The 25906-nt window shown below is 45.4% G+C and overlaps 1 protein-coding gene across 2 annotated transcripts in view; it reads right to left on the bottom strand.

The window, feature by feature from the left end:
• Positions 1-605: 605 nt before the first annotated feature.
• The window catches only part of MED1 (mediator complex subunit 1), a 50148-nt gene continuing 24847 nt past the window's right edge, over positions 606-25906 (bottom strand). For both annotated transcript variants that reach the window (XM_033183203.1, XM_033183204.1), the window contains 8 exons: positions 24748-24837; positions 21964-22075; positions 21035-21159; positions 20661-20779; positions 17929-18130; positions 12466-12561; positions 12245-12350; positions 606-7046 (listed from right to left, as the gene is read on the bottom strand). In XM_033183203.1, coding sequence (XP_033039094.1) covers positions 3800-7046; positions 12245-12350; positions 12466-12561; positions 17929-18130; positions 20661-20779; positions 21035-21159; positions 21964-22075; positions 24748-24837 — 4097 coding nt within the window. In that variant the 3' untranslated portion in view covers positions 606-3799. The remainder of the gene's footprint in view (positions 7047-12244; positions 12351-12465; positions 12562-17928; positions 18131-20660; positions 20780-21034; positions 21160-21963; positions 22076-24747; positions 24838-25906) is intronic.

Here is a 25906-nt window from a genome sequence, read left to right as displayed (position 1 = left end):
ACACCTGACTACAAGTGATCCTCCCACCTCGGCCTCCCAGAATGCTGGGATCTTTTTTCTTTTGTAGAGACAGGGTCTCCCTATGTTGCCCAGACTCGTCTGCAATTCCTGGGCCCAGGTGATCCTCCAGCCTCCTCCCAAAGTCCTGAGATCACAGACCTCATGTGAGCCACCACGACCGCCCCCCTCCCCTTTTTTTTATTAATCCTAGAGGGGGCTTCGTAAAACCAGGGACCTAGCTTCAGAAAACTCATTCTCAGGCCCACAAACCCAGGTCTGTCTTCTCCTCCTGTTCCAGGTACTTTTAATGTTTTTGCTTAACTTCAGCCAGTGGAATGAAAAAGCTTTTCCATTCTGTCTCATCTAAGAGCTGTTTTCTCCCAGCAAAAACTACGGATGCATTTGGTGAGTAACACTGGCAAAGGGTAGAAATTAATAGAATGAAGGCAAGTTGCACAGGTCTGTCAGTTACCCATTCCAGTGGACCCATTTCAAGTAGTACTCAGGGAAGACATTTGCTTTTGACTGACTCTTTAAAATTGACTGGAGTTTTGAACAAATGAAAAAAGTATTCAAAGTCTAAAATTTTATTACACACAGGCAAATTACTTTTTATCAAAGAAGTTTATTTGCATGTAAATAAACAGGTTATTTTGTAATGTTTCGGGAAAAAAATCCCACAACAGATTTCATCTACTTTCAAAAAAATGAAAAACCCCAAAGTATTTACAGAACGGCCATATGCACAGAAAACCAAATTTGAAAGATTTTTTTTTAAAAAAAGACCCTCCCCAGCTGCTCCTGATGTACATTTTTAAACTCAAAATTTTAAGCTCAGTTCTTATAGCTGAACATGTTTCCCAATCTAGCTTCTGAGATGTTAAGTACTTCCTGCCCCTCCAAAAACTAACTCAAGGATAGAAATGTATGGGGTGCAGGAGAGGAGGGGAGAAGGAAAAAAAAAATGAGACTGCCCAAGGATTGTGAATAATGTTTCCTATACTGACATCTTGAAGTGACTCAACTGTGGATACTGTATGACTCACTGGCTTCCTGAAAGGGCTTCTGAGAATTCATGATATTGCTGCACTTAATTTTCCGATCTAGGCCTGAAGAAGGAAAATCTTTCAAGAGTCACCAACCTCAAGCCTGGTTTTGGCAATTATATCCTGCGGTTTGTCCCCACCCCCCCACCCCCCACCCACTAAAATACTTCTGTTTTAAGACACATTGACATTGAACCTGAAATCTTCATGTACATCAGAGCAGGTTATGACCAAGAACCCCTAATGTTAAGCCAAAAGACAGAAGAGGAATCAGGTCAAACTGAGAATACGTAAGACACCAGCAGCAGAAGATAGGTAGAAGTTGACTTCATGTCCTTGCCTTCTTTTGAAACAGAAGAATGAGTACACCTAGACAGGAGGGAGGTGTCCCAGGCTTGGTTTATTCTGCCTCTTCTCCTCCACCCTGTGGAGAAATGCAGTGCTCCCTGGTTCTCAGGCAGGGTGAAGCAGTTTAGCCCCGGCTCCCTGTTAAGCAAGTTCAGATGCTGGGTCAGTGTGGGGGTGAGCCCATCGACAATTCAGGGGCTTATCCTTCATCCAGATCCTAACTCGGGATTCTTTGATCTGGGATGAAGACAGAAAGAGAGAAAAGCTTCCCAGTTTACTCATTTTGGTATTTGTTGGCCCTGCTTGGGGGAGGTGAGCCCCTGATACTATTCAGTACATTCCCCGTAAGATTTTCCCCACCCAGAACAAATTTTAAAAACCACGTAACTTTTTTTTTTTTTTCCTGCAGAAACCAACTGGATAGGATTCAAAACTAGGTGACAAACTCATGAGAAATCCAACCTGGCTGAATGTCTGAGAAGCTGCTGCTGTATCAACATCACAAGATAAAGCACTCTGGTATCACCTGCCCATATCCTTCTTAGTGTCACCCAAGACATTTGACTCTGATATGGTAACTGATAACTTTTCTTGCTCCACTTTGCAATGTTTTGTTTCCTACATCTTATTAACTTGGGACACAAAAGTGGCAGAATTGTTGAGAGCTGATGACCATAAAAAGGAGAACACTAGAGGAAATGAGACAGGAAAGAAAGCCAAAGCTGATTTTCCAACTCTATGCTGACTCCAACCTGCAGAAAGAGCTGAATATAGAAATCTTCTTCCATATATGATGAAGTCACTCCACTTATGACATAACACACAGAGGAATCACCTGGCTTTTTTTTTTTTTTTTAAACCCAGAAGAGTTGTGCTGGGGACCATGCCCCATCCCACTGATACAGATCCTGAATGGAATAATCAGGAATGGCACAGTGCAGGTGTCAATATCAAAGTAAGGCCGCAGAATTTTTGAGAGGACCCTCCAAAAACTGAGAACTTCTGTTGCACTCAAAACAGTCTCCTGGATTTCGATATTTTTATGTGAAGGGCTCTTATTGATGTCCTCCAGAATCCAGACTCAGACCTATTTCTCCAAAAAGGTCCAATTGGGTTGCTACATAGTAGCAAGGGTTTATCTGCATGCTCACCTAGCATTCCAGGCCCCCATTACTTCAAGTGAGCTTGAAATTGTTTTAAGTGAACTATGGCTGCGGATTTGTTACTGTTTTATCTCAGGGAGCATACTGTGGAGTGATTTAAAGTTTGGACTCCTTCTCCTTGTGATGAAGAGAAACAATGAGTCCAGCTCTTAGGAATGGCATCAGTTCTCCTGCAAACAAAATGCTGGGATGCAGACTTTTGGCACATTGTGGAAACAGGAGAACTATTAATTCTGTAATGGTTTTCATGCCACTGGGTCAGGAAGGCTGTCCTACACTAAACCTTACTGCATCTCATCTGAAAACGTGTTTACATCCCAACAAGCCACCTTAGCTTTTTTTTTTTTTTTTGAAAGGAAAATGAGATTACAAGTCAATACCTCCACAGGGAGGTAACTCCTAATATTCCTATGATCTCTGAACCCTATTTAAACCCTCCTAAAATAAAAATATCATTTTGGTTTTTCTATTATATTTAACTCTAAAGGCGGGCTCTGACTAATCTGCTTGAGCTTGATGCTATAGCACAAGCTATAAGCTCCCTACCACCATATAAGCCTTGCTCTTCGGCCTCCTATCATTTTGAACCCTAAACCTCATAGATTTAGAATGAAACACTGTATAAAAACAAACAGATAAAAGGTTAAAATATTACAAATAAATAGCTAAAATAATCTTCCCTCCCCCAGTCACTCCTAAGAAACAGACACCAAACATTACTTAAGTGTCCAAAATGACCAAAGTCCTTCATTTGCCCATGACTCAAATGGACAACTACCCCAAACAAAGTTGAACAACCTTCATGCAAATGCATCAAGGAATGTATTGCTTTTTCATTTTCTGCCCAGCCCTTCATATACATGCACTAAAATGAGTTTAAAACATGGCCTAAAAATGGAAAAAGGGAGAAGAAAATATATATGAATATTTCCCACAAAACTGTTTCCCTCCCTTCCCTCTCCCTACACCCCTCCCACCCCCCTCCCTTTCTTAAGCAAGTATTTTAACTTTTTCTTTCTGGCACAGGAACAAAGACTTCTTGGTAACCAGAATCAAACCCTGTGGTTTCTTTAATAGGGTCTGGATATGCCTTTCTAATTCACCCAGCTCGAAGTCAAAGCCATGCCATTTAGGATTCTTAACCAAATCAGACCTGTCTGACTCACCCCTTACGGTGGTTTGCCTATAAACTTATCAATAGTTTCTTTTCTCTGGCCCTGTTTCTTTTAGGAAATAAGGTTCCTAATTCCCAATCAGGGCCACATCCATAAGATCATCATCTTCCTCCCCAATCATAAAGTCTGGGCTGAGCCTTGAGGGTCTATCTGCAGATAAGATTGTGTTACTTGTCATAGACAAGGACTGGTCTGAAGAGATGGGTGATTTGGACCAACTCTCTGGCTTGATGCTATGAGATTTTTTCTTGTCTCGGTCTTTGTCCCGGTCTCGGTCCCTATCTTTGTCTTTTACTTTCTTCTTTTCCTTTTTGTGCTTCTTATGTTTCTCTGTGCTGTATTCAGGAAGTGGTCGGATACCATCATCTGAGCTGGGACTATTCTGATAAGATTTCTCTGCTATGGAGGAGCCTGACTCACTTTCACTGTCCAGATTCTGGGGGGTATATGCTGGTGACTTACTATGGCTGGGAGAGCCACGCTCATGCTTTGGAGTGGAACCACTGATGAGTGGAGAGCCATAGTTTTTAGAAGAAGCCATCTGAGGCCTAAGCCCTTCTCCACTACTTTCCCCAGGTTTCTGCAAAGTCACTTTGGCTTTAATGCTGGGGGAGCCTCCATCATGCTTACTGATGATAATTTTTGCCACACCTGTGCTCCCCACATTTTTTGACTCTGAGGTCTTCTTAGAAGAATCCACTGAACTCCCAGAGGTGGAAACCTTTGATTTGTCTTTATCACTTTTCTCACGCTTGCCCTGAAACTCTCCTGACATGTTATGTTTAGAGGACATAGGATGGCTGGAAGAATTTGTGCTCACCCCCATCTGGCCGTCCAGTGGGTCTTCACCCCCAGGGCCGCTGGTGACAACCCCATGCTTCAGTTTATCTATGACAGCTGTCAAGGACGGCTTCTTATTTCTGCTGGGAGATTTTCCTTTGGAACTCCCATGCTGGTTTTGAGAGGATGACATGGAAGAGCCACTTGAGGAAAAGGAGGAGGAAGATGCTGTACAAGAATTAGATGATGGGGGAGTTTTCTGGGACAACGAGCCTGAGGAGCCTAACCCTGAAGATGACTTCATGCCAGAGCTTGAACTAGTTCCAGACATATGAGAACCACCAGAACCTGAACTGATAGGGGACTTGGCTTTAGAGGATGGAGGAGTTCCAGGAACAGGCTTCATTGGAGAGGCAAGCTTGTCAGAGCCTCCAGGTGGCCTTGAATGAGAAGGGGATATGTTTGGTTTACTTAAAGAAGGATTCATAAGTGATGATGGCTTTCCTTGAGGTTTCATCTTGGTGCTGCTAGAGCCACTGCTCAGTCCATGCTTGGTAATGGGAGAGGAGCCTGGCTTCCCCCCAGACTGGGATGAATTTTTGGACTGGCTAGATCCAGAAGACCCCTGGCTAGAATACATACTGCTGCTTAACTTGGAACTTGATGAGCCTTCTGATTTACTGCTTTTCATCTTCCCTGAGGTGGAAGCAGAAGATGAGGAAGAAGAGGAAGAATGGCTATGGTGGCTTTTGCTGCCTGAGGAAGACACAGAACCACTGCTGGTATACTGACTGTGAGAGGAAGGCTTGCCCACCATCACTGTTCCCTTAGGAATCTGAATAGTGATTTTGGGAATGGGTGGTGTGGCAACACCTGGGGGAGTCTGAGATCTTCCTGAACTGCCTGGAGATTTAGATCCACCTGTACTGGTAGGTGGGGTAAAAGGTCGGTTAGAAGAACTATGAGATGGAGACTTTCCCTCAGTGTCTGCTTTCTTCCTCTTTGGAGGCTTATCTTTGCTTTTCCCATCATTAGAAGGGGTCCGACTGCGCTTCCCTGGTTTGCTGTCTAATCCTGGCCCCACGAGAGTACTATTACTGGTGCCATTGCCTTCCTTTACCCTCTTTTGAGTCTTTTCTTTCCCTAAGTCCCCAGTGGTCAGTAAAGGACCCTGACTACCACTGTGATGCTCCATAAGATCTGCAGGACCTAAAGCTTTGCCGGCTACTGATATAATACTGAAATCAACTGTGTCGGCTTGGTTATTGGCCTTAAACTTGCTCTCCCCATTATCACCTCCAAGCATTGGCACCCCCAAAGTATTTAGTGCCTGAGATGCAAATCCTTTGAAATCATCATTATCCCCACTTTGGCTGCTTTCATCAAAATATTCTTCTCCAAAACCACTTTGGCTCTGGCTGTTCAATAAATCAGGATTGAAATCTACTCCATCATGAAAAAAATGATTGGTAGGAGAGTCACTACTGGGGCTTCCAGCAGCATCTGCAATAAGATCAGCTGGATCAGTGTATGGATTTTCATTATTGTTAGTTTGAAAGACATCAGAGTCAAAGAGGGTACTCTGAGAATGCCCAGAGCTTGAAGAATCTCGAAGAGGTGTGCCAATAGTTGGGCCATCATCACTAGTGCTGGGAAGTTTAGAAGCTTCTTCTGCAATGTCTGAAAGGATGTCAGTTACATCTGGGCCAATGCTGTCTGAACTGGATAGTCGGACCATCCTTTGAATACTGGGTTGGGGGTGAGGTACTGGTTGTGGGTAAGTTGTTGGGGGAGTGCTACACTGGCTTGGAGCTGGAGTGATGTGTGGTGTATCCAGTGTGTCAGCTGTCATGTTGACATCAAAGATAGGGTTCTGTGAGTCAACATCCATTGAAAATAGCTCCCTCTGAAAGTCATCTTCAGTCTGGTGCTTTGGTTTCTCAGGTGGTAATCTTGATGACTTCTTTTTCTTGGTCTTGTTGCTCCCCGAGCATATTTCCATCCGGGGTGAGCCGGAAGAGGAGTTCTGCCTTTCTAAAGGGCTGCTTCCATAAAGGGTTGAGAAATCCTGGGCAGGATTATCTTTAAGAAGGTTCATGAGCATCGGGTGGTTCTTGGTGTTGCCGGCCATCGAAGAGACAGGTGGCGGCGTGTGATGAGGAGGGGTCGGACTCGAGCCAATGGTAGACCCCCCGTTCCCTGTGATTTGCAACAAACTGGTAAGAATTGGGTTCTGAGACACCTTGCTGAAGTCCTCCCCATGGCCCACCGACTCATGCCGATCTTTGATGCTCATGCTCATATTAAACAAGGTGGTAATGGGACCCCCCGGAAAGGTGTTGGTTGGTGTAGTGGTACCACTCATTGGGTTGTTGCCTGTGGTCATGCCATACCCTGGGCTGCTAGCCGGGGGCAGGTTCTTTTTCACCATGTCTTCAACTGTCTCTGCAATGAGGGACAGTGCTGGGGTGTCGGCCTGAATGGTTTCAGCTTTCCTCCGAATAGCCCTCATCGTCACAGGGATGGACATACATCTGCAAGATAAGGAAGACAACAAAGTTAACATTGCAATAGCTGCTGAATGAGACCTGAGATTTAGATAAAACATCAGAGTTTTGCAGTAAGCAGTTTTCAGGTAGGGCAAATAATCTGTAAGGCAAAAATAGTTCTATCAAATACCAGAGCTTTGGGTAAATCCATTATAAAAATCTAACCCAACATAAAATTGTCAGCCTCTTATGAATCACACAACAAAAGCAAACTATAAAACAAGAGTCCAGATAATTGAATTTCAAACTGAACTAAAGAAAATTGGTAATAATGGAACTCAGTAAGAAAATGCCTCCTTAGGGGCCGGTTGCAATGGCTCACGCCTGTATCCCAGTACTTTGGCAGGCTGAGGCAGCTGGAACATGAGGTCAGGAGATCGACACCATCCTGGCCAACATGGTGAAACCCCGTCTTTACTAAAAATACAAAAATTAGCTGGGTGTGGTGGCATGTGCCTGTAATCTCAGCTACTCAGGAGGCTGAGGCAGGAGAATTGCTTGAACTAGGGAGGCGGAGGTTGCATTGAGCCAAGATCATGCCACGGCACTCCAGCTTGGTGATAGAGCAAGATTCTGTCTCCAAAAAAAAAAAAAAAAAAAAAGCCTCCTTAGGTCAGGTGTGGTGGCTCACTCCTGTAATCCCAGCACTTTGGGAGGTCGAGGCGGGTGGATCACTTGGGGTCAGGAGTTTGAGACCAGCCTGGCCAACATGGTGAAACCGTGTCTCTACTAAAAATACAAAAAATTAGCCAGCCGTGGCGGTGTACGGCTGTAATCCCAGCTACTCAGGAAAGGGAGACAGGAGAATCACTGAAACCACCAGGAGGCAGAGGTCGTAGTGAGCCAAGATTATCCCATTGCACTCCAGCCTGGGTGACAGGGTAAGACTCCGTCTCAAAGAAAATGTCTTCCTTGGGGGCTTCATATGGCAATTAGAAGGATACATAATTTATTTTAATTAAGGAACCATTAGAGAAATCTTGGCTGGGCCGGGCGCAGTGGCTCAAGCCTGTAATCCCAGCACTTTGGGAGGCCGAGACGGGCGGATCACGAGGTCAGGAGATCGAGACCATCCTGGCTAACACGGTGAAACCTCGTCTCTACTAAAAATACAAAAAAACTAGCCGGGCGAGGTGGTGGGCACCCGTAGTCCCAGCTACTCCGGAGGCTGAAGCAGGATAATGGCGTAAACCCAGGAGGCAGAGCTTGCAGTGAGCTGAGATCCGGCCACTGCACTCCAGCCCGGGCGACAGAACAAGACTCCGTCTCAAAAAAAAAAAAAAAAAAAAAAGAAAAATCTTGGTTGGTCAGAGTGGCTCACACCTGTAATCCTAGCACTTTGGGAGGCCGAGGCAGGCAGATCACAAGGTCAGGAGTTTGAGACCAGCCTGGCCAACATAGTGAAACCCCATCTCTAATTAAAAAAAAAAATACAAAAAATTAGCTGGGCATGGTGGTAGGTGCCTGTAATCCCAACTATTTGAGAGGCTGAGGCAGGAGAATTGCTTGAACCCGGGAAGCAGAGGTTGCAGTGAGCCAAGATCACGCTACTACACTCCAGCCCAGGTGACAGTACGAGACTGTGTCTCAAAAAAAAAAAAAAAAAAGAAAAATCTCTTGACCCATCAATTTCTAAACCTTACTTACTTAGATCCCAAACCTACACTGTTATAAAAAGTGCTAGTTGTTATAAATCTTGTTTATTTTAAAGCAAAGCACTTATTTTCCAGATAAATTTATATTCGTAAACATCAGTTTGCAAATGTTTTGCTCTAGAACATATGTCAGCAAATTTTTTTTTCTTTTTTTTTTTTTGAGACGGAGTTTTGCTCTTGTTGCCCAGGCTGGAGTGCAATGGCATGATCTTGGCTCACTGCAACCTCCGCCTCCCAGGTTCAAGTGATTCTCCTGCCTCAGCCTCTAGAGTAGCTGGGATTACAGCCATGGACCATCATGCCCAGCTAATTCTGTATTTTTAGTAGAGACAGGGTTTCTCCATGTCAGTCAGGCTGGTCTCGAACTCTTGACCTCAGGTGATCCGCCCACCTCCCAAAGTGCTGGGATTATAGGCGTGAGCCACCACACCCAGCCAGCAAATTTTTCTTTCTGTTTTTTTTTTTGAGATGGAGTCTTGCTCTGTTGCCCAGGATGGAGTGCAGTGGCAAGATCTTGGCTTACAGCAACTTCTGCCTCCCAGGTTCAAGCAATTCTCTGCCTCAGCCTCCCAGGTAGCTGGGATTACAGGAGCCTGCCACCACGCCCAGCTAATTTTTGTATTTTCAGTAGAGATGGGGTTTCACCATCTTGGCCAGGCTGGTTTTTAACTCCTGACCTCATGATTTACCCACCTTGCCCTCCCAAAGTGCTGGAATTACAGGGGTAAGCCCCCACACTTGGCCACAAATTTTTCTTATAAGGCCATGTAGTAATATGTTAGGCTTTGTACGCCATGTTTCCTGTTCACCTACTCTGCAATGTTACCTAGAAATCTGCCACAGACATGTAAATGAACAGTAGTGTTCCAATAAAATTTATTTACAAAAATAGGCTGCCAGACCTAGCTGTAGAAAAATCTCAAAAAATTACTTATTAATGGTTCTGGGATGCATACTGGCTTAACTATCTTTCGCACAACAATTAAGTTGGCTTTTTGTTTGTTTTGAGATGGCATCTTACTCTGTCTACCAGGCTGGAGTGGAGTGGCACAATCTTGGCTCACTGCAGCCTCTGCCTCCCAGGTTCAAGCAATTCTCCTGCCTCAGCCTCCTGAGTAGCTCGGATTATAAGCACCTGCCACCACACCTGGCTAATTTTTGTATTTTTATTTATTTATTTAGTTTGTTTGTCTTGAGACAGAATCTCACTCCATCACCCAGGCTAAAGAACAGTGGCACGATCTTGGCTCACCGCAACCTCCGACTCCCGGGTTCAAGTGATTCTCCTGCCTCAGCCTCCCAAGTAGCTAGAATGACAGATACCACCATGCCTGGTTAATTTTTGTACTTTTGGCTGGGCGCGGTGGCTCAAGCCTGTAATCCCAGCACTTTGGGAGGCCGAGACGGGCGGATCACAAGGTCAGGAGATCGAGACCACCCTGGCTAATACGATGAAACCCCATCTCTACTAAAGAATACAAAAAACTAGCCGGGCGACGAGGCGGGCGCCTGTAGTCCCAGCTACTTGGGAGGCGGAGGCAGAAGAATGGCGTAAATCCTGGAGGCAGAGCTTGCAGTGAGCTGAGATCCGGCCACCGGACTCCAGCCTGGGCGACAGAGCCAGACTCCGTCTCAAAAAAAAAAAAAAAAAAAAAAAAAAAAAAATTTGTACTTTTATAGAGATGACATTGCAACATGTTGGCTAGGCTGGTCTGGAAGTCCTGACCTCAAGTAATCTGCCCACCTTGGCCTCCCAAAGTGCTGGATTACAGGCGTGAGCCGCCACGCCCAACCTAATATTTAAGCTGTGAAATCTGCTCAGGCAGACACAGTAGCTCATGCCTGCAGTCCCAGCTACTCAGGAGGTCTAGGTGAGGGGATCACCTGAACCTCGGAGGTCGACACTTCAGTGAGCTGTCATCATGCCACTGCACTCCAGCCTGGGTAATAGAGTGACACTCTGTCTCAAAATTTAAAAAAAAAAAAAAAGTTAAAAATGTCACATCTATGAAGAAGGATAGGTAAGAAAAATATCTGTATTTTTTTATGGCTCTCTCCTGCATTAAAGTACCATAATTCCAGGCCTGAAGTTATCTACTTTACTTCCTATTACTCTCATAGTAATATTATTGTTATTACTTTTTTCTTTTTGAGACGGAGTCTCGCTCTGTTGCCCAGACTGGAGTGCAGTGGCACAATCCCGGCTCACTGCAAGCTCTGCCTCCTGGGTTCACGCCATTCTCCTGCCTCAGCCTCCTGAGTAGGTGGGACTACAGGCCCCTGCCACCATGCTCGGCTAATTTTTTGTATTTGTAGTAGAGATGGGGTTTCACCGTGTTAGCCAGGATAGTCTCGATCTCCTGACCTCGTGATCCGCCCGCCTCAGCCTCCCAAAGTGGTGGGATTACAGGTGTGAGCTACCACGCCTGGCCATAGTAATATTACTTAAAAAAAAAAAAAATGCTGGCGGGTGCAGTGGCTCACGCTTATAATCCCAGTACTTTGGGAGGCCGAGGCAGGCAGATCACCTGAGGTCAGGAGTTCGAGACCAGCCTGACCAACATGGAGAAACGCCGTCTCTACTAAAAATACAAAAATTAGTCAGGTGTGGTACACATGTCTGTAATCCTAGCTACTCAGGAGGGTGAGGCAGGAGAATCGCTTGAACCCGGGAGGCAGAGGATGCAGTGAGCCAAGATTGCACCATTGTATTCCAGCCTGGGTGTCAGGGCGAGACTCCATCTCAAAAAATAAAAAAGAAAAAAAAACACAAAGCTCAGATTACTTTGAATCCAAAAGCAGAGAAGGGTGACATGAAAGCAATAACTAAATTGCTCCTTTATTTGAAATTCATGTTAATACTGAAAACAACTTTTTTTCTTTTATCTTTTTTTTTTTTTGGAGACAGAGTCTCATTCTGTTGCCCAGGCTGGAGTGCAGTCGCGCGATCTCGGCTCCCTGCAAACTCCGCCTCCTGGGATCATGCCATTCTGCCTCAGCTTCCCTAGTAGCTGGGACGACAGGCACCCACCCCCACACCGGGCTAATTTTTTGTATTTTTAGTAGAGATGGGGTTTCACTGTGTTAGCCAGGATGGTCTCTATCTTCCAACCTCATGATCCGCCCACCTTCGCCTCCCAAAGTGCTGGGATTACAGGTGTGACCGTGCCCAGCATTTTTTTTTTTTTCATGGAGTCTCGCTCCGTCATCAGGCTGGACTGCAGTGCAGTGGCTCAATCTCCGCTCACTGCAACCTCCACCTCCCAGGTTCAAGTTATTCTTCTGCATCAGCCTCCTGAGTAGCTGGAACTACACGCGCCCACCATCACACCCGACTAATTTTTATATTTTTAGTACAGACGGGATTTCACCATGTTAGCCAGGATGGTCTCAATCTTCTGACCTCATGATCCGCCTGCCTCGGCCTCCCAAAGTGTGGGGATTACAGGCGTGAGCCACCGCACCCTACTCAACAACATTCTGTATACATCTCTAAATGAGACTCAGATGAAAAAGGGCCAAGGCTACCTTTGAACAACTTTGGCAATGAAGTCATCTGTGCAGATGAGTGCATCTGACAGCCCTTTGTAGAGTTTACAGCTCACATGTGTTGAGTCCTGCACATCCATTACCACTGTAAGACAAAATACATAGGAAATTATTTGAGATAGATTTAGCTTCTGACTTTCCAAAAAAGACACAGGGACCAAACCGTTCAGTGAGAGGTGTTAGCCACCCACACAACTCACCACACACCAGGGAGTCATTCACAGGGTGCTGAAAAGATACGCTGAAACGAGACTCTGAGAGAGGACATACTTCAAATTGGAGGAGCCCAGGAGAATCTAAAAGGCAAAGAGAAAGATCATAAAACAACCAAATATAAGACTTCACACAGGTCGGGCATGGTGGCTCATGCCTGTAATCCCAGCACGTTGGGAGGCCAAGGCGGATGGATCACCTGAGGTCAGGAGCTCAAGACCAGGCTGGCCAACATGGCGAAACCCCAACTCTACTTAAAAAAAAAGAAACAGGCCGGGCGCGGTGGCTCAAGCCTGTAATCCCAGCACTTTGGGAGGCCGAGACGGGCGGATCACGAGGTCAGGAGATCGAGACCATCCTGGCTAACCTGGTGAAACCCCGTCTCTACTAAAAAAAAACACAAAAAACTAGCCGGGCGAGGTGGCGGCGCCTGTAGTCCCAGCTACTCAGGAGGCTGAGGCAGGAGAATGGCGTAAACCCGGGAGGCGGAGCTTGCAGTGAGCTGAGATCCGGCCACTGCACTCCAGCCTGGGCAACAGAGCGAGACTCCATCTCAAAAAAAAAAAAAAAAGAAACAAAAGGCCTGATGCAGGGGCTCACGCCTGTAATCCCAGAACTTTGAGAGGGTGAGGTGGGCTCATCACCTGAGGTTCGGAGTTCAAGACGAGCCTGACCAACATGGAAAAAACCCATCTCTACTAAAAATACAAAATACAAAATTAGCCGGGCATGGTGGCGCATGCCTGTAATCCCAGCTACTCAGAAGGCTAAGGCAGGAGAATCGCTTGAACCTGGGAGGCAGAGGCTGCGACGAGCCGAGATCATGCCACTGCACTCCAGCCTGGTCAACAAAGAGTGAAACTCCATCTCAAAAAGAAAAAAAAAAGGCCAGGTGCAGTGGCATATGCCTGTAATCTTAGCACTTTCGGAGGCTGTGGCGGGCGGATCATGAGATCAGGAGTACGACATCATCCCGGCCAACATGGCGAAACCCCGTCTCTACTAAAAATACAAAAATGAGCCAGGCATGGTGGCACATGCCTCTAGTCCCAGCTACTTAGGAAGGTGAGGCAGGAGAATCGCTTAAACCCGGGAGGCGGAGGTTGTAGTGAGCTGAGATCGTGCCATTGCACTCTAGCCTGAGCAACAGAGTAAGACTCCGTCTTAAAAAAAAAAAAAAATTAGCCCGTATGGTGGCGCAGGCCTGTAATCCTAGCTACTCAGAAGGCTGAGACAGGAGAATCGTTTGAACCTGGGGGGCAAGGGTTGCAGTGAGCCGAGTTCATGTCACTGAACTCCAGCCTGGGCAACAGAGCAACACTCTCTCTCAAAAAAAAAAAAAAAAAAAAAAAAAAAGACTTCACACAAATAACATTCCTTAAATATACAGACTGAAATTCTTTCTCTCCCTTCCTTGGAAACTAAATCGCACACTTTTTTCACATACAAAACCTACTATGTCATCCACAGATGATGGAATCAGATTCCAAGGAACCTGCCAGTTTGTTATAAATTTCTCCAGAACAAAAGTAGCTAGACTTTCAATTTTCCAAGATGAAGAAATTTAATCCCTAAAATGTAAAAGTGAATTCTGAAAATAAAAGTGGCTGAGTGTCTCATTCTACTTGATAAGCAGATATCCAGAACCACTGCCATAAACTCTGCTTTCTATCAAGTATTTGCAGCTGTTAGATGTGCAGCCCATAGTTTGGCAAGCAGAGATATAGAGGCTCTAATCCAAAATAATGTATTTATTCCACATATACATATATCTAGCCATCATCATATGTTCTTATGCCAGATGTGCTAGCAGCCTAGACACAAGGATCATACACTTTCTTTGTAAAAAGCATGCCTCTCTGTAGGATTAGCTCCATAACTACCTTATGAAAACTTTTTTTTTTTTTTTTGAGGCGGAGTCTTGCTCTGTCGCCCAGGCTGGAGTGCAGTGGCCGGATCTCAGCTCACTGCAAGCTCCGCCTCCCGGGTTTACGCCATTCTCCTGCCTCAGCCTCCCAAGTAGCTGGGACTACAGGCGCCCGCCACCACACCCAGCTAGTTTTTTGTATTTTTTAGTAGAGACGGGGTTTCACCGTGTTAGCCAGGATGGTCTCGATCTCCTGACCTCGTGATCCGCCCGTCTTGGCCTCCCAAAGTGCTGGGATTACAGGCTTGAGCCACCGCGCCCGGCCAAAAACTCATTTTTAAATGCCCTAAAGCTATCTGGAGACTTCTTACGGCATTTAAACATATGAAACAGAAGTGCTACAAGTTTGAATGTATATGCTCTATGTTATTACTCCAACTACTAAAAATTTCTCATTTCTTTTTTTTTTTTTTTTGAGACGGAGTCTCGCTCAGTCGCCCAGGCTGGAGTGCAGTGGCGTGATCCCAGCTCACTGCAAGCTCCGCCTCCCGGGTTCACGCCATTCTCCTGCCTCAGCCTCCCAAGCAGCTGGGACTACAAGCGCTCGCCGCCACGCCCAGCTAATTTTTTTGCATTTTTAGTAGAGACAGGGTTTCACCGTGTTAGCCAGGATGGTCTCAATCTCCTGACCTTGTGATCCGCCCGTCTCGGCCTCCCAAAGTGCTGGGATTATAGGCTTGAGCCACCGCGCCTGGCCAAAATTTCTCATTTCTAAAGCAATTCTTATTTCCACGAGAAGTATCTCCTGGCCCAGCACAGTGGCTAACGCTTGTAAATCCCAACACTTTGGGAGGCTGAGGTGGGAGGATCGCCTGAGACCAGGAGTTCAAGACTATCCTACACAACATGGAAAGACCCCATTTCTACAAAAAAAAAATGTTGCTGTATAAATATGCACAATGAAATAAGTATAATATAAACTTCTTTAAAATTTGACTAGATGTAGTGGTGCATGCCTATAGTCCAGCTACTTGAGGAGCCTGAGGGAAAAGTATCACTTGAACCCAGGAGTTTGAGGCCAAAGTGAACTATGACTGTACCACTGCTTTCCAGTCTCGATAACAGAGCAAGACCCTGTATCAAGAAAAAAAAGGCCAGGTGTGATGGCTCATGCATGTAATCACAGCACTTTGGGAGGCTGAGGCAGGCAGACCACTGAGGTCAGGAGTTCAAGACCAGCCTGGCTAACACAACAAAACCCTGTCTCTACTAAAACTACAAAGATTAGCCTGGCATGGTGGTGGACACTTGTAATCCAAGCTACTTGGGAGGCTGAAGCAGGAGAATTGCTTGAACCCAAGAGGCAGAGGTTGCAGTGAGCCAAGATCACACCACTGCAGCCTGGGTGACCAAGCAAGACCCCATCTCGAAAAAAAAAAAAAAAGATATCTGATTTGCCTTCCCTGTTTCATATTGTCTACCACTGGCACTGACACATGTCTATCAACAGAGCACTTCTGACTTAAGATTTTTAAAATTAACTGTGGTTAGCTAGAACAGCCAAACTTTACAGCACGGCTTCCAACAGCCAACTGTGTTTGAAAATCATCAGCATTTAGGCCAGGTGCCGTGGCTCACGCTTGTAATCCCAGCACTCTGAGAGGCCGAGGCGGGTGGATCACGAGGTCAGGAGTTCGAGATCAACCTGGCCGTGATGGTGAAACCTTGTCTCTACTAAAAAAAATTTTTTAAAGTAGCCAGAGGCTGAGGCAGCAGAATCGCTTTAATCCGGGAGGCGGAGGTTGCAGTGGGCCAAGATGGTGCCACTGCACTCTAGCCCGGGCAACAGAGACTCCATCTCAAAAAAATAATAATAAAAGAAAAAAAGAAAATCATCAATCCATTCCAGAATCCTGAGAGAAAAAAGGGCTAAACCTTCTTAAAGCTGTAAGATTAAGTTCTCCAAACAATGGGGAGAGAAAATATACTCAGGACTAAACCTGGGAAGCACTCTCCTAACAACCTAAAATTTAACCTAAAACTGGCCAAGCACAGTGGCTTACACCTATTATCCCAACACCTTGGGAGGCCAAGTCGAGAGGATTGCTTGAGCCCAGGAGTTAGAGACAAACGTGAGTAACAGAGAGAGACACAGTCTCTACAGAAAAAAATTAGCCAGGTTTGGTGGTACATGCCTATAGCCCCACCTACTTGGGAGGCTAACAGTCTCTACAGAAAAAAATTAGCCAGGCTTGGTGGTACATGCCTATAGCCCCACCTACTTGGGAGGCTAAGGCAGGAGCATCGCTTGAGCCAAGGAGGTAGAGGCAGCAGTAAGCTGTGATCATGCCACGGCGGTTCAGCCTCGGCAAGAGAGTGAGACCTTATCTCAAAAAAAAAAAAAAAAAAAGCCTCTCTCACTATACCATTCCAAGTTCCACCTCATGTATATCTGCTATAAGGTACAGGCCCTAAAATATCCAGTTATATTACTATGTTCAGAAAAAGAGTTAAGAACATTGCAAAAGGCAGTGGTCTCCAAATGCTAATCTACAGACTGGTTCCATCAAAATGATTTATGGAGTTTAGATTCCTAACTCTTCCCACTGAGATTATCAGTTCATCTGCATGTGGAAACAAAGCATCTGTGATTTTTTTTTTTTTTTTGAGAAGGAGTCTCACTATGTCGCCCAGGCTCAAGTGCAGTAATGCAGTCTCAGCTCACTGCAACCTCCGCCTCCTGGGTTCAAGTGATTCTCCTGCCTCAGACTCCCAAGTAGCTGGGACTACAGGTGTGCACCACCATGCCCAGCTAATTTTTGTATTTTTAGTAGAGCCGGGGTTTTACTATGTTGGCCAGGATGGTCTCGATCTCTTGACCTCATGACCTGCCCACCTCAGCCTCCCAATGTGCTGCAATTATAGGCACAAACCACTACACCCAGCCTGGTGTTTCGTTTTTGTTACAGGGTCTTACTGTGTTACCCAGACTGGAGTGCAGTGGTGCAATCTGAGCTCACTGCAACCTCTGCCTCCCAGGTTCAAGCGACAAACCTGCCTCAGGATCCTGAGTAGCTGGGACCACAGGCGCACACCACAACTGTCTACGTTTTACTAGCGACGGGGTTTTGCCATGTTCCTCAGACTGATTTCAAATCATGGGCTCAACTGATTTGCCCACCTTGGCCTCCCAAAGTGCTGGGATTACAGGGGTGAGCCACCACACCTGGCCATAATCTGTAGTGTTAAAAGCTCCACAGGTTTGGTTTTGTTTTTTTTTTTTTTTTTTTTTGAGACAGAGTCTCACTCTGTCACCCAGGATAGAGTGCAATGGCATGATCTAAGCTCCCTGCAACCTCCGCCTCCCGGGTTCAAGCAATTCTCCTGCCTCAGCCTCCCAAGTAGCTGGGACTACAGTTGTGAACCACAACGTACAGCTAATTTGCTTGATTTTTATGCCAAAAATGAAAAAAAAGAAAAACACTTTAAGTTCCACAGGTGATTCTGATGGGCCACCAATTAAAAAACCACTAGAAAAGTAAGTTTCCATCTTCCTGTAAGCATATCAAAGGAAAGGCAGTACCTTCTTTCAGAATAGTTCTTTTGACACAGCTTCCAATGAGGGTGTTATAGGCCACTTGGTGTCTGATCAGATTTAGGATAAGAGGAACTCGGCCAGGGTGCTGAAAGGTGATTTTGCTAACAAGGGTTCCCTGTAGACTTCGGCCATCTGGAAGAGGAGCATCCTTGTTGAGGAAATAGCAGTGCTGCTGACCAGGAAGAGCCTGGGCAAAAAGAACAGTTAACAAGTGCTATTTAGTTACCTATTATATTCCAACCACAAAATACCCTGAAAAAATCTGCTCAAAAAAGTGCAGAAAAGTCTCCACAGTGAATGTTTTCATCAGCTGATATTATAAATGCCAATCAATTACTCATTAGGCTGAAAAGATGCCTTTTTAGTAAATGCACTATGCTAGCGGTTTCCTAACCTAGCTAACATAAAAACTACCTTAGAAATCTATATTAAAGAGGTTCCTAAACCATAAATGTAAAATCTCTTTTTTTTTTTTTGAGACGGCGTCTCCCTCTGTCACCTAGGCTGGAGTGCAGTGGCACAATCTTGGCTCACTGCAAGCTCCGCCTCCTGGGTTCACGCCATTCTCCTGCCTCAGCCTCCCGAGTGGCTGGGACTATAGGCACCCGCCACCATGCCCGGCTAATTTTTTTTTATTTTTAGTAGGGATGGTGTTTCACCGTGTTAGCCAGGATTGTCTCCATCTCCTGGCCTCATGATCCACTCACCTGGGCCTCCCAAAGTGCTGGGATTACAGGCGTAAGCCACCACGCCCGACCACAAAATCTCTATTCTTAATAAAACACCTACATAATAATAATGCAGCCAGAATTTGGTAACTACTACTTTAGTCTATTGTCAAAGATTCAAATAAATGCAAGTCCAGATGAGGTTTTGGAACATTCCATTATTATTATTATTTTTGAGACAGGGTTTCACTCCCATTACCCAGGATGGAGTACAATGGTGCAACCTTGGCTCATTGCAATCTCCACCTCCCAGGATGAAGCCCCTCAGCCTCCCGAGTAGCTGAGACTACAGGCGTGAGCAACCACGTCTGCCAAATTTTTGTTTTTTTGGTTTTTTTTTCTGTAGAGACAGGATTTTGCCGGAGGCTGAGGCAGGAGAATCGCTTGAACCTGGGAGGCAGAGGCTGCAGTGAGCCGAGATTGCACCACTGCACTCCAGCTCGGGCACAAAACAAAAAGACAGGCGCCGTGGCTTGGGCCTGTAATCCTAGCACTTTGGGAGGCTGAGAAGGGTGGATCACAAGGTGAAGAGATAAAGACCAACCTGGCCAACACGGTGAAACCCCATCTCGACTAAAAATATAAAAATTGGCTGGGCGTGGTGGCACACACGTATAGTCCCAGCTACTCAGGAGGCTGAGGCAGGAAAATCACTTGAACTCACTCGGAAGGCAGAGGTTGCAGTGAGCCGAGATCGCGCCACTGCACTCCAGCCTGGGTGACAGAGCAAGACTCCATCTCAAAAAAAAAAAAAAAAAAAAGAAAGAAAAAGAAAAAAAGAGTGTATCACCCAAAATTCTTCTTCTTTTTTTTTTTATATTTTTTAAGACAGTCTCGCTCTGTTGCCAGGCTGAAGCCCAGTGACATGATCTTGGCTCACTGCAACCTCTGCCTCCCAGGTTCAAGTGATTCTCCTGCCTCAGCCTCCTGAGTAGCTGGGACTACAGGCGCATGCAACCACGCGGAGCTAATTTTTGCATATTTTTAGTACAGACGGGGTTTCACCCTGTTGGCCAGGATGATTACTATCTCTTGACCTTGTGATCCACCCGCCTCGGCCTCCCAAAGTGCTGGGATTAGACGTGTGAAACACCACACCCAGCCTCTTTTTGTTTTTTTTTGAGATGGAGTTTCACTCTTGTTGCCCAGGCTGGAGTGCATTGGTGCAGTCTCGGCTCACTGCAACCTCTGCCTCCCGGGTTCAAGCGATTCTCCTGCCTCAGCCTCCCAGTTAGCTGGGATTACAGACATGCGCCACCACACCCGGCTAATTTTTGTATTTTTAGTACAGATGAGGTTTCACCATGTTGTCCAGGCTGGTCTCAAACTCCTGATCTCTAGTGATCCACCCGCCTTGGCCTCCCAAATTCCCAGGATTACAGGTGTGAGCCACTGCGCCTGGCTAATCACCCAAAATTTCAACAAAGAAACGTACATTGTTGTTTCCTAATGGAAGATCATGCCTTTTTAGAAAAGGCATGATCATGCCTAATGGAAGATCATGTACTTTTACTTCAGTACATTTCTGAGATTTCTTTTTTATTTTTGAGATGGAGTCTTGCTGTCACCCAGGCTGTAGCACAATGGCATAATCTTATCTTACTACAACCTCTGCCTCCCGGGTTCAAGCCATTCTTCTGCCTCAGCCTCCCGAGTAGCTGGGATTACAGGCACCCGCCACCACACACGGCTAATTTTTTGTCGTTTTAGTTAGAGACGGGGTTTCACTACATTGGCCAGGCTGGTCTCAAACTCCTGACCTCGTGATCTGCCTGCCTCGGCCTCCCAAAGTGCTGGGATTACAGGCGTGAGCCACTGCGCCCAGCCCATTTCTGAGATTTCTGTAATTTCCTGCTTTACTAAGGAAATAGGACATGATCCAGCAGTCTTGAAGAAACTTATCTGACCTCAGTAATGCTATAAAGGAAGATTATGATCTTGGGTCCAAACATAACCTATAACATTCTAGCTCCCTAAGGCTTTACTTACAGCATAAAATCTCATGTTGTGATTCAAAGGTATGGGGTCAGGGTCCTTTGATAGTTCAAACTGAGTGATCAGTTCATAGAGGGGTGCGTAAGTTGGTTGAGTTTCAAACAACGGAATTCCTGGAAAAACAAGAATCAATATAATGATCATGTTAAGATGAAAACACTGACAGCTCGGTTTCCCCTTCATGATTTCTACATTCATTCACCCAAAAGACTACTTACTAAGCATTTACTAGTACAAAGCACTATAACATCTATACCAGTTAATACTTCAATGAGGCATGTAAGACCGAAAGACATCACGATAACCTGACTTTGAAGTTTCTTTTTCACACTTATAACAAATACTAGATCCTGATGCTCAAAACTCACCTGTGCAGCTCTGCAGTTTCTGAACAAATGCTCTAGATACTGGGATTGGCTGGGGAAATTTCAAGAAGAAACAGGCAGGAAGATCAACACTGTTGGCACTGGTGATTGAGGAGAAGGAAGGGGTCCTTCAAAAAAAAGAGGGTGGAAGGGTTGGATTTTGACTTCATATAAAAATGAAAAACCCAAACACCTTTTTTTTTTTTTGAGACGGAGTTTCCCTCTTAATGCCCAGGCTAGAGTACAATGGCGCAATCTTGGCTCACTGCAACCTCTGCCTCCCGGGTTGAAGGGATTCTGCTATCTCAGCCTCGAGAGTAGCTGGGATTACAGGTGCCCACCACCATGCCCAGCTAATTTTTGTATTGTTAGTAGAGACGGGGTTTCACCATGTTGGCCAGGCTGGTCTCAAACTCCTGACCTCAGGTGATCCACCTGCCTCACCTCCCAAAGTGCTGGGATTACAGGCGTGAGCCACCACGCCTGGCCACAAACACCTATTCTTAAACATGTATGTATCACACAGACACATGAGCACAAACTTTCAAAAGCTCACTCTGTGAAACTTCCCCAAATTCCCAAACATGCTATTGGTTAATGCTGTAGTATTTTATTAAACATTTATCGTGAGGCGTGTTCTCCAGTTACTACTCCAATGTAACTTCAAATGAACATAAGATAAAAGGGGGCACTCATTAAACCAGAGGAATTAGCACAGTTCTCTTATTTCCCTCTCAGTGCAGAGAATGTGTTCTATGAGCAGACTTTGGAGAGGAACACTCAGATATCGAACAAAAGAGAAATCAATGAATGGATAAAACAAAAGGCCAACCTCTAGAAATTCAAGTAGGGTAAGAGCCAGGTTAAAACTTGTTCCATGCTGCACTTTGAGAAAAATTGACTTTGCTAGTCTAAAATTATATTTAACTTACCATTTATTGTCAACTGGATGCGACCCCATAATTAATGGTGCAATTGGGAGTTTGTACATAGCAGATGTTCCTTCAATTGTCACTGATGCATTCATGCCCAAAGATCGAGAAACTGGGGATAGGAAAGAAAAAGGGTATTCCTCAAAGTAATACAAATGATGGGGAGCACAGTATGTTTTAAAAGGTTAATTTTTGCAATATTTGTCAGCCATAATTTATCAGATGCTGTTATTCCCTTATTTATTTTATTTTATTTTATTTTATTTTATTTTTTTGAGACGGAGTCTCGCTCTATTGCCCAGGCTGGAGTGCAGCGGTGCAATCTCGGCTCACTGCAAGCTCCACCTCCCGGGTTCACACCATTCTCCTGCCTCAGTCACCTGAGTAGCTGGAACTACAGGCGCCTGTCACCATGCCCAGCTAATTTTTTGCATTTTTAGTAGAGATGGGGTTTCGCCATATTAGCCAGGATGGTCTCGATCTCCTGACCTCATGATCCACCCACCTCGGCCTCCCAAAGTGCTGGGATTACAGGCATGAATCACCGCACCCGGCTTTTATTTTTTTTGAGACGGCCTGTAGTTCCTATAAAACTTAGAAATCAGGCCAGGCGTGGTGGCTCACGCCTGTAATCCCAGCACTTTGGGAGGCTTAGGCGGATGGATCACAAGGTCACGGGTTCAAGACCAGCCTGCAGAAGATGGTGAAACCGCATCTCTACTAAAAATACAAAAATTAGCCAGGTGCGGTGACAGGCGCCTGTAATCCCAGCTACTCAAGAGGCTGAGGCAGGAGAATCACTTGAACCCAGGGGACGGAGTTTGCAGTGAGCCGAAATCGCGCCACTGCACTCCAGCCTGGGCGACAGAGTGAGACTCTGTATGAAAAAAAAAATTAGAAATCCTGGAAGTTACCTTTCTAGCCAACCAATAATTATTTTTGTCAGTAAATAAAACACAAAAACAATGCAGTCCAAAAACATCATTTTTGAAGGGCTCAGTATCAATATTTACTTATTTTTTCCTCAGAATGCATTTAAGTAGGATCAAAATAAAAGGACAGGCTGGTGCACTGGCTCACACCTGTAATCCTAGCACTCTGGGAGGCCAACGCAGGAGGATGGCTTGAGCCCAGGGCTTCAGGGGCTGCAGTGAGCTGTGATCAAATCACTGTACTCCAGCCTGGGCAACACAGTGAGACCTACCCTGTCCCCCATGCCAAATTATAATAGCAATAAAGAAGCCTGACACCGAGGCTCATGCCTGTAATCCTAGCACTTTGGGAGGCCAAGACAGGTGGATCACTTCAGGTAAGAAGTTCAAGACCAGCTTATTCAACATAGTAAAACCCCATCTCTACTAAAAATACAAGAATTAGCTGGGTATGGTGGTGCACGCCTGTAGTCCCAGCTACTTGGGAGGCTGAGGCAGGAGAATCGCTTGAACACAGGAGATGTAGGTTGCAGTGAGCTGAGATCACACCACTGTACTCCAGCCTGGGTGACAGAGTGAGACTCCATCTTAAATAAATAAACAAACAAACGAACAATAAAGGGATGGAGTCAAGGAGGGAAGCTACAAAGGGACCTAAGGAGGTATTAGTCCATTTCACTTTTTTTTTCTTTTTGAGATGGGAGTTTTGCTCTTGTTGCCCAGGCTGGAGTGCAATGGTGCAATCTCGGCTCACTGTAACCTCCGCCTTCCGGGTTCAAGCCATTCTCCTGCCTCAGCTTCCTGAGTAGCTGGGATTACAGGCATGTACCACCACATCTGGCTAATTTTGTATTTTTAGTAGAGACAGGATTCTCCATGTTGGTTAGGCTGTTCTCAAACTCCTAACCTCAGGTGATTCACCCACCTCACCCTCCCAAAGTGGTGGGATTACAGGCGTGAGCCACCATGCCCGGCAGTCTATTTCTCTTTATCTTTTCTTGTATTAAGGGCAAACAGAAAATAACGTCCATTACTATAGTTCTTTAATTTAGAAAACTAATTTCACGTTTTTTTTTTTTTGATCAGTAACTCACTACGTTGCCCAGACTGGAGTACCATGACTGTTTACAGGCACGATCATGGTATGCTATAGTCTCAAACTCCTGGCTCAAGCAATCCTCCTGCCCAAACCTCCCAAGAAGCTAGAACTACAGGCATAAACCACCATGCCCATCCTTCTTCACTTTTAAAACAATAAGTAAGCTGATTATCTCAGGTCAGATGGTTGATATCTCTTCTTATGACTCGCTCATTTACTTATTTATTCAAATACTTTCTTTTTTTGAGATGGAGTCTCGCTCTGTCACCCAGACTGGAATGCAGTGGCACGACCTCGGCTCACTGCAACCTCTGCCTTCTGGGTTCAAGTGATTCTCCTGCCTTAGCCTCCTGAGTAGCTGGGATTACAGGCACGCGCCACCATGCCCAAGTAATTTTTGTATTTTTAGTAGAGACAGGGTTTCACCATGTTGGTCAGGTTGGTCTCGAACTCCTGACCTCATAATCTGCCCACCTCAGCCTCCCAAAGTGCTAGGATTACAGGCGTGAGCCACTGTGCCCAGCCCAAAAGTACTTATTAAGCTCCTACTATGTATGTGTGTATATATGCATTGTGTATATACATATGTGTGTATGTACTTGTGAACTGATGTATACATATGTGTGTGAGGTGTTGTGTGTTTAAGGTGCAAATAGTAAGGTCAGCAAACTCATTAGAGAATAGCAAACCGGAAATTAAAGGCAACCTGGGCACCAAACAAAACCTTTAATTCCTTTAAAATTAAAGTCTTACCATTATTCTCATGCAAAATGATGGGAGATGCAGTCTTGTCATCCAGCAGGTCAGAAGGAGAGACATAGTACTTGAGGTTCATTAAATGACCTATGAAAAATAAAACTCATAACTGTATCTTTATCAGGTAAATTACAAATACAGAAAAACATAAAACATTTATTATATAAATCTATATTCAAGAAAGTAGCTTAACATATATGAAGAGTCAATCACCAAAACAGCTTATGAAATATGGCAGGCATGGTGGCTCACACCTGTAATCCTGGCACTTTGGGAGGCTGTGGCAAGAGGATTACTCGAGTCCAGGAGTTTGAGACCAGCATAGGCAACACAGTGAGACTCCATCTCTAAAACTAATAATAAAGGCTGGGCGCAATGGCTAATGCCTGTAATCCTAGCACTTTGGGAGGTGAGGCAGGTGAATCACCTGAGGTAAGAAGTTCAAGACCAGCATGGCCAACATGGTGAAACCCTGTCTCTACTAAAAATACAAAACATTGGCCAGATGCGGTGGCTCACGCCTGTAATCCCACAACTTTGGGAGACTAAGGCAGGTTGATCACAACATCAGGACATCAAGACCATCCTGACTAACATGGTGAAACCCCGTTTTGACTAAAAATACAAAAAATTAGCTGGGCATGGTAGCATGCGCCTGTAGTCCCAGCTACACGAGAGGCTGAGGCAGGAGAATCGCTTGAACCCAGGAGGCGGAGGTTACAGTGAGCTGAGATCGCGCCATCGCACTCCAGCCTTGGCAACAGAGCGACACTCCATCTCAAAAATAATAATAATAATAATAATAATTAGCCTGGCCTGCTGGTGAGTGCCTGTAGTCCTAGCTACTCAGGAAGATAAGGTGGGAGGTCAAGGATACAATGAGCCATGGTCGTGCCACTGCACTCCAGCCTGGAAGGCAAAGCAAGACCCTGTCTCAAAAAATAAAAATAGAAAACAAAGAAATATGACAGGCGCCCGGGCGGGGTGGCACACGCCTGTAATGCTAGCACTTTGGGAGGCCGAGGTGGGCAGATCACGAGATCAGGAGATCAAGACCAGCCTGGCCAGCATGGTGAAACCTCGTATCTATTAAAAACACAAAAAATTAGCCAGGCATGGTGGCACACGCCTGTAGTACCAGCTACTTGGGAGGCTG

Source organism: Trachypithecus francoisi, unplaced genomic scaffold, assembly GCF_009764315.1.
Source record: "Trachypithecus francoisi isolate TF-2019V2 unplaced genomic scaffold, Tfra_2.0 Lachesis_group20, whole genome shotgun sequence".
Taxonomy (NCBI): domain Eukaryota; kingdom Metazoa; phylum Chordata; class Mammalia; order Primates; family Cercopithecidae; genus Trachypithecus; species Trachypithecus francoisi.
The sequence above is the reverse complement of the archived record's forward strand: the minus strand, read 5'-3'. Positions and strand labels throughout refer to the sequence as shown.